The 16,464-nt window shown below is 40.3% G+C and overlaps 1 protein-coding gene across 6 annotated transcripts in view; it reads right to left on the bottom strand.

Moving 5' to 3' along the window:
• Nucleotides 1-16,464, bottom strand: part of PDE1C (phosphodiesterase 1C) — a 518,371-nt gene that overhangs the window by 360,660 nt on the left and 141,247 nt on the right. For all 6 annotated transcript variants that reach the window (XM_075125631.1, XM_075125632.1, XM_075125634.1 and 3 more), the window contains exon 3: nt 10,398-10,569. In XM_075125631.1, coding sequence (XP_074981732.1) covers nt 10,398-10,569 — 172 coding nt within the window. The remainder of the gene's footprint in view (nt 1-10,397; nt 10,570-16,464) is intronic.

The raw sequence follows: 16,464 nt of genomic DNA, 5'->3' as shown, positions 1-16,464 counted from the left end.
AGTGAAACTGGCTTTCTGTACTTTTAGATGATTGTATGTGATCCTAGGATCAACTGCCTTAAAAATCTCAGAATAAAGAAAGACTAAGGGCATGAAATCACTCAAAATGGAACAGAAAAATGGTATATAATTTTGTGAAAAAAATTCTCATTTTTCTCACTGCTCTAATTGTTATGTTTTACGAGGATAACTGGCCAAATATTACTCTCAGTGATTCTGGATTTATAACAGTTTATTCCACTAACTCTGAATTTGCACTGTTAAAACTAAAAGCAAATTTGGCCCCATATATGAGGCTATATCTAGGCATATATACAGATTCCTGGAACCAATGTAACCACCAAATACACAGAGGCGCCATGCAATTTGACTCTACACTGTCCAGAGAAAAGATCACCAGCTGAGTTCACATTAATCAAATTATTGTATTTGTGAGAAACAATGTCATCACATTTTGAACATCAGGTCAAATGACAAATTCTAAAGAGTCATCCAAAGGTTAAAAAAGAAAGCGTGCTTATCTTGTCTATCACTTTAACCACTCGACAGTAGAAAGGTGTATTTGATAATTTTCCATGCGGTGGGACACAATTTTAAAAACAGAATTCTCCATAGAAATCAACATAAATGGGGAATTTTGCTTAAAAACTGCCAGCATAACATGGCCCATAATCTTTTTCTGAGAAAATATTTGTTAAACAATATATTTTTTGAAATGACATGAAGCTTAGTGGGTCTTCAGGAAATAGGTTTGTGCAGAAGCAACAAGCAGTCATCTAAGGTAACAAGTTGATTTTTATTTTTATTTTTTTAAGCTGTACAAATACATTTATTTCATCCACCACAGAACAGGTCTGACTTACTGCTCATAGCTTGGGCTCTTCCCCCACAGGAATGCTAGCCTGTCCAGGAAGCCTGCTGTCCCCCACTGGAAGGCAGATAAAAGTGCCTGACAGATACAGGAAGTGATCTCAGAATTACTGCTAGATTGTAAGGCTACACTGATTTTGCTAAGGCCAACACACAAGTTGTTTGTTTTGTTTAAGTTTCACAAACAATCTACCTTAGGACATGCCCCAATAAAAAGTTCTTTCCGATTTTTTATGGACTGGTTCGCAGCTATTCCCCTCCTCACCCTTGCATCCTAGAAATAGTTTGTTCAGACACATTTAAATTAGATTCAATAAATTGCACTATTTCCACTAGATTCTACTTTTCAATCCTAATATGAGCTGTGAACTCAGTGCCATTTTCCTTGGATGACTGGGAGATGAAGCTTGCATTTTAATAGACTTCTCTATGGAAGATTCAATTCACAAAATATGCAATTTACCTAGAATCACACATTTAACTTTTCTCTGGTTGTTTTGAAACACAGATGGGTAATTTCTCTCGGGAAAAATCCCATTCTTGGATCTGCACTGCAGACCTCTACTGCATATTGACCTCAGTGGGAGTTCCATACAGCATTTGAGTGAGGCAATGCAATAAAGAACTGCAGTGCAGGTCAGAGACCAGGAGTTTGCTCTCAGGGTGGCGACTTAGCTACACAACTCCCATAACTGTCAATGATAGTTGTGTTAAGAATGGCACACCATTCTTAAAGTGAACCCTTGAGAATCACATGCAATCATTTTAAGCTATTAGGAACATCTAGCAATTTGTTTTGCTACTGCTACAAATTGAATTAAATACACGGTGTGACAAATTTGAACTGGCTTTTACAACAATTTAAGGGAGTAAAACAAAGGTTAGAAAAAAAATGCCTAGTACAGCCATTACCCACTTGGGTGTGAAACTAAGGACCATTTAGTATGCTGAAGTCCATGAGAGTTCCACGCATGACATTGAGAGCAGTTCTGTAATCCACTGGCCTTCTCCTGTTATGTCATGATAACACAGCTACTCAGGATATACCACATGAAACAAGAAAGGATGATGAAAAGCAAAACTCCCTCCTTTGTGTGGTATGGAGGAACTTTACAAAACTATACAAACCTTGAGTGACACTGAAATCAATGAAAGTTAGGAGCCTAAATATCTTTGAGGATCTGAGACAAAGTCTGCATTACAATACATTGCTTTCCAACCCCAGCCTATAAAAAGAACGGCACTTTTTGGTTCTACTCTACAGCTATAGTTGGATCAACATTATGTTAGTGAAAAAACACACACATAGTTGAAGCACAGGGTAATTATAGACTCAATTCCACAAGTCCTCAGCACAGATTTTTCATGAAAGTCAATGGGCACTCCTCAGCTAGAATGCTTGCAGCATAAGACCCAATACATATGAAATAATAGTACAGTCACCAACATCGTTAATGATGTAGCGAGAAACTCATGCAGGTTTATTAGATTTGTAATAAGAACATTAAAGAAAGAATATAAACATTTCAGTCTAGGGGCTATACTTAGAAACATTGGGCCAGAGCCCTAGCTGAGGTAAATCAACACTGCAATAACTCAACAGACTTCACTGGAGCTGATTTATAATCAGCTGAGGTTCTGGCCACTGTATTTACATTAACATTTTCTATAATCATTGTACTAAAGTATTGCTGACATTTTGGATAATCATATTATTAGCAGCATTTAAAACAATCCAGGAAATGGAGTAGCCTCAAAAGGGATGTACAGTAATAAAAATCCAATTTTATCAACTTTTCATCTTCAGATTGAGTTTGAACATTACTCTAGCAACCATATTAGAAATTAGAGCAGAGTTAATTATAATTGGTACAAGAAGTTGGATAGGATAAAAAAAAACCCATCTTTTAGACTCAGACTGCAGCTATTATTGGTGACACAGTTATATGAAAAAAGTTACCCTTGTGTTTGAAAGTGCTTGAGAAACATAAAATGTTCAGTTATCTTTATCTTTGAAATCGCAGCTGCTTACAGAGATCCACTCATATAGCAGGGAGGAAAATAAACTTTGTTTTAAAATAAAAATATTGACTTTCTTTAGTAGCAAACATATAACAACCCCAGTTGGTTGACAGAGTTTGAACCCAGAACCTAAAGGCATGATCCTTTATAGTTTTATAGTTTTTATAGCTTATAAAAACTTTATAGTTTTAATGAAGGGATTGACTGCTCTAGGTGGCAGCTAAAGTAGACTCTTTTCCTCATATGTGGACCAGCTACTAGGAGGGGAAATAAAGACCCACATTCCCTAGTGTGGGTTATATATGTACTACATTCTATAAGAGATACAAATAACTTTAGAAAAGTTGGGATTTGGATCCAAATTCTGACCTAAACTCCACACTTCTCAGGTCCATCTTCAAACCTAAAAGTATGAAGTATATGATTTTTTTTCCAGAAAAAGAGAAGTTTGGCATCGGACCCTGGTTTTAGATATACCCTGTCAATTTATGGTTTTTAGATGGAAAGAGAGTGAAACATGACCATTAAAACAGTTTTACTGTGAGCATTTAAATTCATTCAAAACCCAAAGTCTAGGAGTGTGCAGAGTTTGGAAATGAAATCTAAATACAAGTTTCTATGAACAACTGCAAACTAAAGTGGTTTACTGTACTATATTAGATATCCATGGGAGTTGTATTCTCAGAATATGATAGCTTTCTAAATGAGTAGTCCATAAAACAGTTTCTAGGAATTGCCAGCTGGTAGTTTACATGAACATTCCAGCTCCAGTACAGATACTATCAAATTATGTGGGTCCATTGTGTTGGTGACTCAAAGTAGCATTACTTAGGGGATTGGTCCTGCTTTGAGCAGGGGGTTGGACTAGATGACCTCCTGAGGTCCCTTCCAACCCTGATATTCTATGATTCTTACATAAGCCTTGCTATAGGCCCCAGAATTTATTAGAGTAAAATAGTTGAGGCTAAATGCTTCTATTTCTCAGTGCTTTAGCACTCCAAATATTATTGAGATGGTGCACAAGTTTAGCATAGGCACAGCCCTCAGCTAATGTTTTGGGCTTATTTTTGTTGTTCGCACAGAAAGGTTTCTGGTTCTTGTCTGAGCCTCGTGGAATTTCATAATCTAGTCTTTACTAAATTAGATTTTAGGTTATTCTCTACATCTCCTAGGGGGGAAAAAGTCACAGCATAAAATATATATGCGAGGTCTACTTTCCATTACCACTCTCTGGATATTTAAAAGCATTTAAAATAGTATACTGTATATGGAGTATGGACAGGTTTTATACAGGCTTCCAATTTCTGTGGCCTCCTTTGAGTTCATCTGTTACACAAATCTAAGCAATAAAAAAAAAATCTACAATATTGATCTATGATACTCTAGTTACTGTCAAGGTGTAAGAAAATCTACATCCTAGTTGCTTCAAAAGTGAAGGTTACAAAGGTCTTAATATTTAATAGTGTAAAATAACTCCATAAGCTTTTTAATAATACTTAGCTCTTTGTTTACATCAATAGATCTCAAAGCACTTTTGAAGGGAGATCAGTATCATTATCCCCCTTTTAAAAAACAGGTGGGGAAACTGAGGCATGGAGCTGAAGTGACTTGCCCAAGATCACCCTGCAGCCAATGGCAGAGCTGAGGATAGAACTCAGCTCGCCTGAGTTCCAGTCCTGGGCACTATTCACTGGGCACGCTGCAACTCACTTCCTCTTAAAAGGAAAATACCACTGTATTGGCACAGGAGAAAAATATCAGTTTTCTGTATTTGCTGTGAGCACAGTGGTTTGGCTCAGTAGCTGTATATTACAATGAGCCCAAAAACGGAAAAGCCACCAAGCCATTGAAAGTATCCTACCGTTGTACATAGTAACCTCAGACACCTTATTTGCAATCTCATGTTTGGGGTGACTCACACTGGGCTCCCCTCTTAACAAGGTATACGTGGAGTGCTGTGTGTATGAGCTCAACATAAAATATGTGGCTAACAGGGTTTGTGAGGCAACCCAATTCTGCATTAGTGAGAGTGCTGCTACAAAGCTGCCAAGCTATTACTGCCTGGTAGCAGGGACGATGACTAATAAGAGTGCGTAGCTAAATGCCGCATTAGCTTCACACTTAAGGGTAAGGATCACACTTAAGCTTGTCTTTTGTTTTTCCCCCACACTCACACAGACACAAACACACACACTTTTTTACTCTACACATGCAAGTAAGGAAATGGGTATGCAGGGTCTTGAGAAATATTACTGAGTTCAGGGGAGGTGCCTAGGTATTAATCTAGTTTGTGTCCACATATAGTTCCCCCAAGCCCCACATCAGAGCATAATAGCTGAGTGATGTGCAGGGATTGGCAGATCAATGCTGTTGTATATTTGTACAAGACCCCATGCCCAGACTTAAAAGTATAATGTTATAGTAGCCCTCCTGCTGTTTGGTGTGCCTATACCAGTGCTTAATTTGCACTGGGGGTTGCCAGGGCCGAGTCCCAGCACCTCTGGGCTTGCCACATCAGTTATGAAAGTAAACAATTGTTTGAGCCCTGGAACCGCCTTCCTTACAAATTAAGCCCTGGGCAAGACAAACATTTGCCAATTGACCACCAGATACATTGGTAAATTTTCTTCCTGTGACAGGATATCCTACCCATCCAGGCAGCCTGGCTGGAGGTAGGACTAAGGCCCACAAACCCCTTTTCAAGTGTCAAGTCTGCAGAGACATGAAACCAGAACAGGAGGGGTTAATTGGCTGAGGAACAAATGTGCCTGAGCCTTGTTACCCTCCAGGTCAGGGGTGGGCAAACTACAGCCCGTGGACTGGATCCAGCCTGCGATCCAGTTTTAAGCTGTTTTACCTGTTTTAAGCTGGCCTACGAGCCGCACCACGCGGCTCAGCCCACTCCAGCCAGGTTGCAGGGTCCAGCTCCTATGCACTCCAATGGGAGCTGCAGGGGTGGTGCCTCCGGATGGGGCAGCATGCAGAGCAGCCTGGCCGTGCCTCCGCATAGGAGCCAGAGAAGGTACATGCCACTGCTTCCGGGAGCCGCTTGAGGTAAGCGCTGCTTGGAGCCTGCATCCCCTGAGCCTCTCCCCATGCCCCAACCCCCTGCCCCAGCCCTGATCCCCCTCCCACCCTCCAAACCCCTCGGTCCCAGCCCAGAGCACCCTCCTACACCCCAAACTCCTCATCCCCAGCCCCATCACAGAGCCCACACCCCCTTCTGCAGTCCAACCCCAATTTTGTGAGCATTCATGGCCCGCCATACAATTTCTATTCCCCGATGTGGCCCTCAGGCCAAAAAGTTTGCCCACCCCTGGTCCAGGTGCTAGCTGACTGTGGTGATAAGGAGGAAGAGGATCAGCAGTAGGGTAGAGAAGAAAGTCTGGGAGAAAGGCTTTGGCTGGCCCCTGAAACAGGAAGAGGCTTTTTTTTTTTTATGAAGGTTTGGACCTTGCTCATCTCCCACAAGGAGGAGGAAGAAGCAGTAGAACTCTTGTTTCTGTTTTGGAAGTGGGCCTACTCAATACAGTAGGGAGGGAGAGCTTGGTCTGAGACACCCCCACTCCATCTGAATTTATCAACATAGGTCTTTTGAGGTGTATGATATAGTGACAATAACACTGGGATTTCCTTATCAGTAATTCATCTACCATATAAAAACAAGTATACAATGACATCAAAGAAGAGAGCCACTTTTTCAACAAGAAAAAAAACAAAACACCCACCTCATGGACTTCGGGGCATGTGCTAAGAACTAGAGTGCAATCTTTGAACAGTAATTGCTGTAAAATCCTCTCCTCTCATCACTCCCACTTTGAGTCATCAAACTTCAATTTACCGTGGAGCACGTGCATAGTTTTTAAAATGTGTAACGCACACCCAGAAGAGAATTAAAATAGGAGGTAAGGAAGCCAGAATGATTTGGGAGTCTTTCCTCAAGGAATACAAAATTTTCCTTCTTGGTTCATCATAGTGAACATCAATAATTAATGGGAATAAACAGCAGGTTTGTGTAGAACAGAGATAAATGTAGGTGCAGTGCAAATAAAACACCTCATAATGAGCCAGAGTTGAGAGAGATGCCCATCATGATGATTTTTAAGGATATTCTGGGTCAATGAACATTTAGTAAGACCTGGGTCTCCTTTAAAAGGATATAAAAACATTAAGAGAAAATGCTTGGCTTTCATGTTTTAAAAAACCAATGACTAAGCTAATTTAAAATATTACTCATCCAGGTAGCAACCCCCTACAGTACATCAAAAACAAATTAATTTAAGAAAAATCCTCAAGTGGTTGGCTTGGCATTCCATGTTTTCCTACGTGACATTATGAAGCAACAGTGCAATTTGGTGACTTAGTTTGCTACAGACTGTACTTTGGAAACTGAGGCAGCAAATTCTTTGTACATAAAATATTCCCCCAACTTTTATGCAATATTGCATAAGAAAATTCAGAGCTGTTATCTATTGTTTCTTTGCACTCTCTAGTGGAGTACCTGTCCTGCATCACTAAAATGATCGCTTTGGTAATCCCTTAATTAAGCTATGCCTGCAACAGTATGCTAAAATATGTTGTGAATCACAAGTTACTACCTGCTGCACTTGAAGTAGTAGTAAGAATTGCAAATGGCTAATGATTACCATTAACATAGTTAATTCTTTCACTGTTGGGTTGCTCACAATGAAAACAGCAGATAATTCCCAGATGTGAATGTGAGACCTGGAATTCCCACCAGCCCAGAACTGCTTCACAAGTCACTCCCAGGAATGACTGTTTCTAGAGATACCAAAATGACCAACATAGGCAACGAGTACTTGAGTGAGAAAGATCTCAGCAGCACTGGAAAAAAGCTACTATGGTGCAAGTGGTACAGGTGTGCCAGGACCCACAATATTATGGGCCCAGCAGAGGCTGCCCCACCTATAGGAAGACTATTGCCCCCAGCCAGCCTACCAGCAAAGTGCTCCTGCCCCTTCCCCAGGGACCTGAGGAACAGGAAGCAGCCCCCAGCTGGCCAGGCTGCAGGGGAAGTGTGTGTGTCCCCTCTCCAGGAGCTCTGAAGAGTGAAAAGCGCTCCCACCTCATCCCCAGCCGCTCTCCATCCCTGGCGTGGGTACGAGTGCAGCCACAAAGCTCAGGCACTGAGTGGCTTGGGACAGCTCTTCGTGGCACTGCCAGCGCTGTTGGGGCTGCAGCTCTTGCAGGCCCTACCCGAGCTGCCATGACCCTGGACTCTCACTGCAGCTGTGCTTCAACAGGGAGGAACTCCTCCAGAGAGTACAGGCTGGGATGGGAGGGGGTGCAGAGGACACAGGTCCCTTTGTGGTTGAGCTGAGCGGCTCCAGGGGAAGGGTTGCAGGGATGGATGGGAAGCAGGTCTCCAGCCCTGGGGGAAGGACCCCTAATCTATTGTTGCACCAGGGCCCTCTGAGGCCTTGTTATGCCCCTGAAAAAAGCCTTATAACCATTGTCCAATGTTCCTGTGCATCAAGCTAAACTGTCTAATACATTGCATACACTGTTATACACACACACACTCAAGGAGAAGGTGATCATTGGACCCAAACTGTACAAAACTATATAAAAATTAAGATCCAAAATAGCCATGTACTTTCATATTCATAGCCAGTTGTGAAGCAAAATCAAGCTACAGCACTTGCTAATTTTCCATGCTACATAACAATGAGCACTGCACAGGAGACAACACAAGATCAAATGTCAGAGGTGTACTTGGAATATTATGTAAATATCATATATTTACATGAAAGATAGCAGCAATCATAAGGAAATATGACTCATCTGACACATGAGAGACACTTTCTTTTAACTACACTAGAAATGGATGGTATGGCCACGTATTGCTCTCAGTTCACTGACATTGGTGAGTCAGAAATAGTGAGAGAGTTCATGTATTTTATTGTTTATAATAGTGACCTTATAATAAAAGGCCAGCTCCTGCTCTCATCAAAGTCAATGGGAATCTTGTCTTTGACTCCAATGGGCATTGGAATGTTAATAGTATAAAAATAATATTATAATAACCTGACATCCTCTTCCATAAATACCTGTGTTACAGTCATCAACCTTCTAGTCAAGTGCAGCTAGACTGAACAACTGTTGTAGCACATTTACTCCCCCAAATGGAAAGAGAGGTGGGATGAAGCCTTCTCCCCTAGGGGTCTCCACTTGGTGTGTGGTGGGCAACAAGACAAGAGGAATAGAGAGTTTCATATTTGCCAGGTACCCATCAGCTACCAGACACACTGGACACACTCAGTAACGTCATAAGAGCTCCCTTCACAGGGCCGGCTCCAGGTGCCAGCTTTGGTGACCATGATTTCTTAAGAAAAGATTTTGAGTGAGAGAAAGATTTGTATTGGGGGTCTTGATTTGACAATTGATTTTTAAATATCAGAGAAAGACAAAAGTAGGCTAAACTTTGTTTAATTTTTTTTTTTAATCACAACTTCGTCATAAAAGGCAGCTCCAGATTCTGAAACACGCAGCACTGCTCACTGCCTCACTACAAAATTCAGTCACAGAAAAACTGAAATGAAAGCACAGCAAGAGAGTTTTTGAGATACCAGGCAATGCTCACAAGGTGTCTGAGATCAGTACCTGGGAAAAGGGCTTTAACAGGCACACTAAAAATAGTCTAACTATACGAAGATTGATATCAGTTTATACCCTAGAGTATAATTAAAACCACAGGCTTTGCCACAGAGACATTTGTAAAAACAGGAAATGCTTTAGGTGTGGAGCAATATGTAATAGTAATAAGAGAGAATAGTTTAAAAACAAAGCCTCCAGAAGAAAAAACAAACACTGCTAGGTATTGCTGTGCACTTGGCACTCAGGTTTTGAAATTTCTATCAAATATCTACCCTGACAGGTACAGCTTTTCTATTTTAATTCATTTGTTTGGGAAAACTATAGTCAACAAAAGATGCTTCAAAGAAACGCTTCCCAAATGAACACTCACATGAATAAGCAAGTTGGAAGGAAGTACAATAATGTGCGTATCTCACATTTATGACAGCATAAGTCACCTGCACACAATCCCCTGTCCAGGAATCATCCTCCTTGACAAAAATATATTAACACCATATAGTTCTCAAGACTTCAGATCACCAGACAAATGACTCAGTTTGCCCCTATATCAGTACAGGATTTTATCTTTATTGTTACAATAGATTCACATGAAACAATACCAACCTTCAAAAGTGATTTCATGTAAAACTCTCTCAACAGAATGCTGACTCTCTACTGCATTATATCTGTCTAGCCTATAATCTTGTAATGAGGTCTGAGAAATGAAAGTCAGCAATCCGAACAGCATTACTTATAACCCTGTTTCTTCAATCCTACTCAGTACAGAGACACACCACACAGCAGAAGGCTCCATTATATTGACTTCTTTAATCAAACCCACAGTACAGTTGCCTAACTTTAAAGAAAGCTAATTAAGGAAAAGCAAAATGTGTTCATGTCCATCAAACCTGAAAGATGTTTTCACTAATGCTTCTGGACTGTCCACAGGCGGTAGCTCATCTGCTAAGATTTCCTCCGGAGTCCTAGGATCATGAATGATGGTTGGCTTCTGCCTTTCTTTGAGATTATCAGTAAACCCACCAATAATGGTGTTCCATATGCAGTTTTGTGACTTTGACCCTTGAGAGAGAGAGAGAGAAAATTAATTAATCAGAGTGCTAACCTGTTTTCTCAGCAGTCTGGAGAAAGAAACATAGCAAATTATGTCTTTACCATTGGGTGTCTAGAATTTGGAGCTCTACCTACAGACTTAAGTCCAAAGTGGAAATAAACACTAACATTCAGGATATCATTTTCAAATCCTAACCTACACTGTCCTCTTTGATTAAAGATTTATTTACAAAACAAAAATAATTGTCAGTAGAAAGTATTCTTCTGTTATTCTTCACACTAGATACTCAAACTACAACTGATCATGTAATGGAACATGATTAAGTTAAGGGTCAGCTCAACACAAGACATTGGCATCTAATTATTATCTTCAGTACAATTAGTTATCATGTTTCTAATTTATTAAGATTAGATTACAGACCAAAAATTGTCTGTCTGAGGAACTAGAGCTAGTTGAAAAATGGATTTCTTTTAATGGAAAAATTTTGATTTTTTTCAGTGGCAATTCAAATACCAAAGTGTGTGTGAAAAATCAAAATATTCAATTTGGAAGAGTTGCTGTGATGCCTCATGGGAGTTGTAGGTCTGGTTCCTCATGATCCCACACTTCTCTATAGGCAAGGATCTGTGGTTTGACTACATCTCACATGATGCATTATGGTCTCTCCCCCCCACACACACCTTGGCAGGGGAAGGCAATGCATCGTGGCAGTCCCTCACCATGATGAATCATGGAAAATGCCATCTGGCCTGGGAATCCAGCCCACAGAGGAGAACGGAGATATGTAGCCACTGAACTTCAACTCTTATGAGGCATTGCAGCAGTATTTCCAAATCAAAATATTTCACAGTTTTCAGCCAAAATATTTTGGTTTCCAAGTGTTCTGTTTTTTCAATAAAAATAGAAATTGTCCACAGAGGAAAAGACACTTTTTGCGAAAAATCTGCTAAGTTGAAAATCCTATTTTCTGTCAAAAAGCATTCTGACCAGCCCTTTGAGGGGCATTTTTAATATGTATGTTTATCTTCAGGAAAAAAGAAAAGATTACTAGATACATCACTAATCAATCTTTGTGTGACCAGAATATCTCAGAGATGAGAACACAGGCATCACCTAAAATTCTCAACACACATTTGTAAGCTATACACCTACTTCACTGCCACCTAAAACCCTAGAAAGCCATATGCTTGGCTTAGGGGGGTATGCGACTTTTCTCTCACTGTGCATATGGGAGAGGGTTTCACCCTTACAGTTCTTCTCAGTACCAAAGTACATGTGAAAATACCCAGATGTCAAGAGAAAAATGTGGCATACACTGAAGCATCTAAGCTACACGTTTAGAGGAATGTTCTCACGTAAATGCATTATGATTAGAGCTGGACAGAAAACATTTTTTCACAAAAGTTTCATGAAACATTTTTGTCAAAATTCCTTTTTGATGTAAGTTTTACATTCAGCTCTTATATTGACATATGGCCAATGGCAACATTCCTACACCCTCTCCACAATGCTCAGAATGCCAAATCAGGGAACGTAGCACCTGAATTCAGATCCCCAACATGCTACAATTAGGCCTTTTGGTAAAAAATTTAAAAAGTGAAAATATTGTGACATTCCACCGCCTCTCAACAAAAAATAAATAAAATCTGTAATGGCAACAGTGTTTTGCAAAAAGGTTAGTTATTATAAAAAAAGGCCATTTTTTAAACAACAAAAATTTGTATACGAAAAATTTCTATGAGCACTATTAGTTAAACATAGCACCTGCTTTTTAAAACAATATAATTTGATCATCTCTTCCATCTCCAGATTTGCCAGTCTTTCACCAACATTAAATTCACATGAAGACTTTTTTTTTCTTTTTTTAAAAATTAGACGTCAAGGCACAGCATTTCCCTATGTCAGGTCTTGCAACTTAAAAAAATTACAGTAAAATAAAAAAAACTTGAACAAAAGTATGGATGAGATCTTCAAAAATGCCCAGATTACTTGTGCTTCTAACTCACTTCAGCACTTTTGAAAATCTGATCTCTACTACCATGCCGAAAACCTGCTACATGCCAAGTTTCAGACAGCATAGGATGCTGATGGTTTAGTTAGCAAACCCAAGAACAGTGGTGTATAACTGAAATTAGCTATAGTAGTGCCAACAGGCATCACACTATAATGATGTAGCATTAGCCCTACTGGATTTCATAGGATAAAAAGATAACTCCCTCTTCAGAATATCAAACCTGCTTCTGGTCTTGCTCCAGAGGCTTGTAACTTCATGCAAAATTAAAATTGGAGAAATGGGGTTCATACTGAAATTAGCGACTCACTTTTATACAGCTTTTATAATGCTTTTGTAAGTTTCCAAGCATTCCTCTGTCATTCAGAAGCAAATTGTCCAGTAGCACTGACTAAAAAGCACATGACAGAACTAACAGTTCTTAATTAGTCCTGACTGTCTGTCACTATAATATATATAAAGTGGGCAGTAAAACATTGAATAAAGCACATCTTGCCACCCTACCTCCTGAGAGAATGTCACAGGGAAATATAGCATTGCCATAAATATAAAGGGAAGGGGTAATCTCCTTTCTGTATACAGAACTATAAAATCCCTCCTGGCCAGAGGCAAAACCCTTTCACCTGTAAAGGGTTAAGAAGCTAGGATAACCTCGCTGGCACCTGACCAAAATGACCAATGAGGAGACAAGTTACTTTCAAAGCTGGGGGGGAGGGAACAAAGGGTCTGTCTGTCTGTCAGTGTGAGGCTTTTGCCGGGAACAGAACAGGAATGGAGTATTAGAACTTGTTAGTAAGCAATCTAGCTAGAAATGCATTAATTTCCTTTTGTTTAAATGGCTGGTAAATAAGCTGTGCTGAATGGAATGTATATTCCTGTTTTTGTGTCTTTTTGTAACTTAAGGTTTTGCCTAGAGGGATTCTCTATGTTTTGAATCTGATTACCCTGTAAGGTATTTACCATCCTGATTTTACAGAGGTGATTCTTTTACTTTATCTTTAATTAAAATTCTTCTTTTAAGATCCTGATTGCTTTTTCATTGTTCTTAAGATCCAAGGGTTTTGGGTCTGTGTTCACCTATGCAAATGGGTGAGGATTTTTATCAAGCCTTCCCCAGGAAAGGAGGTGTAGGGCTTGGGGGGATATTTTGGGGGGAAGACATCTCCAAGTGGGCTCTTTCCCTGTTCTTTGTTTAACACGCTTGGTGGTGGCAGCATAGGGTTCAAGGACAAGGCAAAGTTTGTACCTTGTACCAAAGTTTTGAGGAAGTTTTTAAGCTAAGCTGGTAAGAATAAGCTTAGGGGGTCTTTCAAGCAGGTCCCCACATTGGTACCCTAGAGTTCAGAGTGGGGAAGGAACCTTGACAAGCATTAATATTAATGTCATCTGTTCCTGTATACAGAGGTTGACAGTTATGCTTTGTCGTTATTTGTCTTATCAAAGATGTATGCTGTTTTCACCCAGGAAAAGTGATATACAGGCTTTGTCTGTGGCCAACTAATTCAGAAGATACGAGCCTGACAGGAAGAACAACCCTCCCTCCTCCCTCTCCCCTAAGTCTTTGGCTCAGATTTTTCAGTTTACCCAGCAGAGCTCCCTGACCCACATGTTTCTCAGTCAGCAGCCCATACAACTTCCCAGGATATAATCTAGCTGAGGCTGGAGCAACAGCTTCTGCAATCGTGGCTGCTCGGGGGTGGGGGGAGGAGGGAAGAGAGAAGGGAGAGTCAGAATCAGGGATGTGTGGCACACACCCGCTGAGAAAATAATTTGGGGCCTCTCCTCTCTGAATATTCTTCCTCAGCCAAGTCTCAGATCCTGACCATCCCATGCTACCCTCTCAAGAGGAAAAAGAATTACGTCTATTATAAGCTCTTTTGGACAGAGACTGCCTTTTTGTTCTGTGCCTGTACAACGCCTAGCACAATGAGTTCCTGGGTGGTTAGGCCTCTAACTACCTCAATTTTCAAAGGGTATTAAGTGTCTAATTGCCATTTGTGCCTAAAGTCACCTCAAGCCAGATGCAGAGCCTGGAATAAAACCCAGGTGTCCCGAGTCCCAGTCCAGTGCTCTATCCACTAGATCACACTGTCCCACAAACCTGCCTAGCCTACTATGTGCTCTCCCTAAATCACCCATCTCTAGTACCGGGTTTAGCAGGTCTCAAAATCCAACTGTTTGCATGAACAAAGTTTGGATCATATTATTATTTGGCCTGCAGTCCCTTCTCTCCTACGTCAGCCTGCAGAAACTTCAGCGTTGGATTTATTTCATCACAAATCACTTTTATAGTAATCTGGTAGAACATGGAAAACAACAGTTTAACCAATGGCTCCAAAAAGAAGGAAAAGCTGAATTATGAGGGAGAAAACTTATTGAAACCAGAAACATTTAAACAGGAGAAAGAAAAGGTGCTAAAATTATTTACTGCATTTTGTACATTGTTTCCTTTATTTCCAAACCTGTCCCCCAATGGTAGGAGTCTCTCTCTTGCTGTTTATCTCTAGGATTAGAAATTCAAAAGTCTGATGAATTTCTTTCAAGATCTACATGTTGGAGTAAGCCAACCATTAAGACAAATCTAATTCACTTCACTAGAGAGATGAAATGCCATGTCCACCCGTCTTAATTGACTGTTCAGGCTATTCATTATACATAAACAATTAGGCTTAAGTGAACTGCAGACAGCAAAGGATTGTTTTCCCCTATGGCTCTTCGTGGTCAGACATCTGTCAGAATCTTTCAGCTGTCTGAAACACTGAACGGTAAGCCTTATGGATTTAACTCCCTATAGCCACAAGCACAACTGTTCAAAGCCTGATGGTGCAACACTACTTCATAACAAAGATGGCATGCTGAGATGCCAACTATTGCAGCGATAAGAGTAGTAGCAACTTTCACAATAGTAGCTGATCACTAAATATCTCTTTATACAATGAAACTTGGCATTTAAAAATACATAAAATTGGCTAACATGAGCCTGTAGAACAAATACAATTTAACTCCTCTTTTATTTCAAACTAATCAGCTCTGAAGGCCATGAATAGGCAGATCATCAGTGCCAGATCCTGTGTCTAAACAGGATGGGGCACAATTTTCTGGCCAGATGCAGGTGGCCAATGGCCCTATTTGTTTTTCCTCCATTATGTATAGCAACAGTCCTGAACTCAAAGCCTAGGTCCCCCAAATATATTAGCAATTTCAGATACAGGTCCACACTTCAGAGCTGGTCTCTAGCTCTATAAAAACCTGAATCCACACATAACTAAAGTTGTTGCTTTGAGACCATCTGTAACAATCCCACACCATTTAGGTGTTCCTCAATTACCAGTCCTTGAACACTTTGCTTTTTATACCATTCAGATAAGATTTGTTTTTGTATTGTACTGCTGTGTGTGTTCACTTAAAATATGGCACCAGTCAGGAAATGTGGAGTAAATTATAGTGTTATTGCTACCTCCCTAAAACATTTGGGGTCCCCCGTGGCTGCAGCAGACAAACAACTGACACAATTACTGCCTGATGGATCTCTCTATTTTTGCCAACACAGTTCTAGCTCTAGGTTTTTTTCACATCCTTATAGGAGTTACTGCCTTATACTACTCCTAATGAGGGGTAATCACCACCAAACTGATTGAGTCATTATATCTGCAGCCTGGCTATCAAGTTACAAGGTCAAACTCCTACCAAAAAAGGTCTTTTTTACCCCTTTAATTAACCGACGTGAACCCCATCTCATGTCACCATGACTATCATCCAAAAGGACTAAATTGAGTTACTGTCTATGTTTTATTAATATCACTCTCCACGAGCCAGCAAATGGCCTTGGGAACTAACTCACTTCACATGGTCAGCAAACCACTGATTGCAGCAGGGGCTCCTATGCATGGCA

Source organism: Caretta caretta, chromosome 2 (genome assembly GCF_965140235.1).
Source record: "Caretta caretta isolate rCarCar2 chromosome 2, rCarCar1.hap1, whole genome shotgun sequence".
Lineage (NCBI taxonomy): Eukaryota > Metazoa > Chordata > Testudines > Cheloniidae > Caretta > Caretta caretta.
The sequence above is the reverse complement of the archived record's forward strand: the minus strand, read 5'-3'. Positions and strand labels throughout refer to the sequence as shown.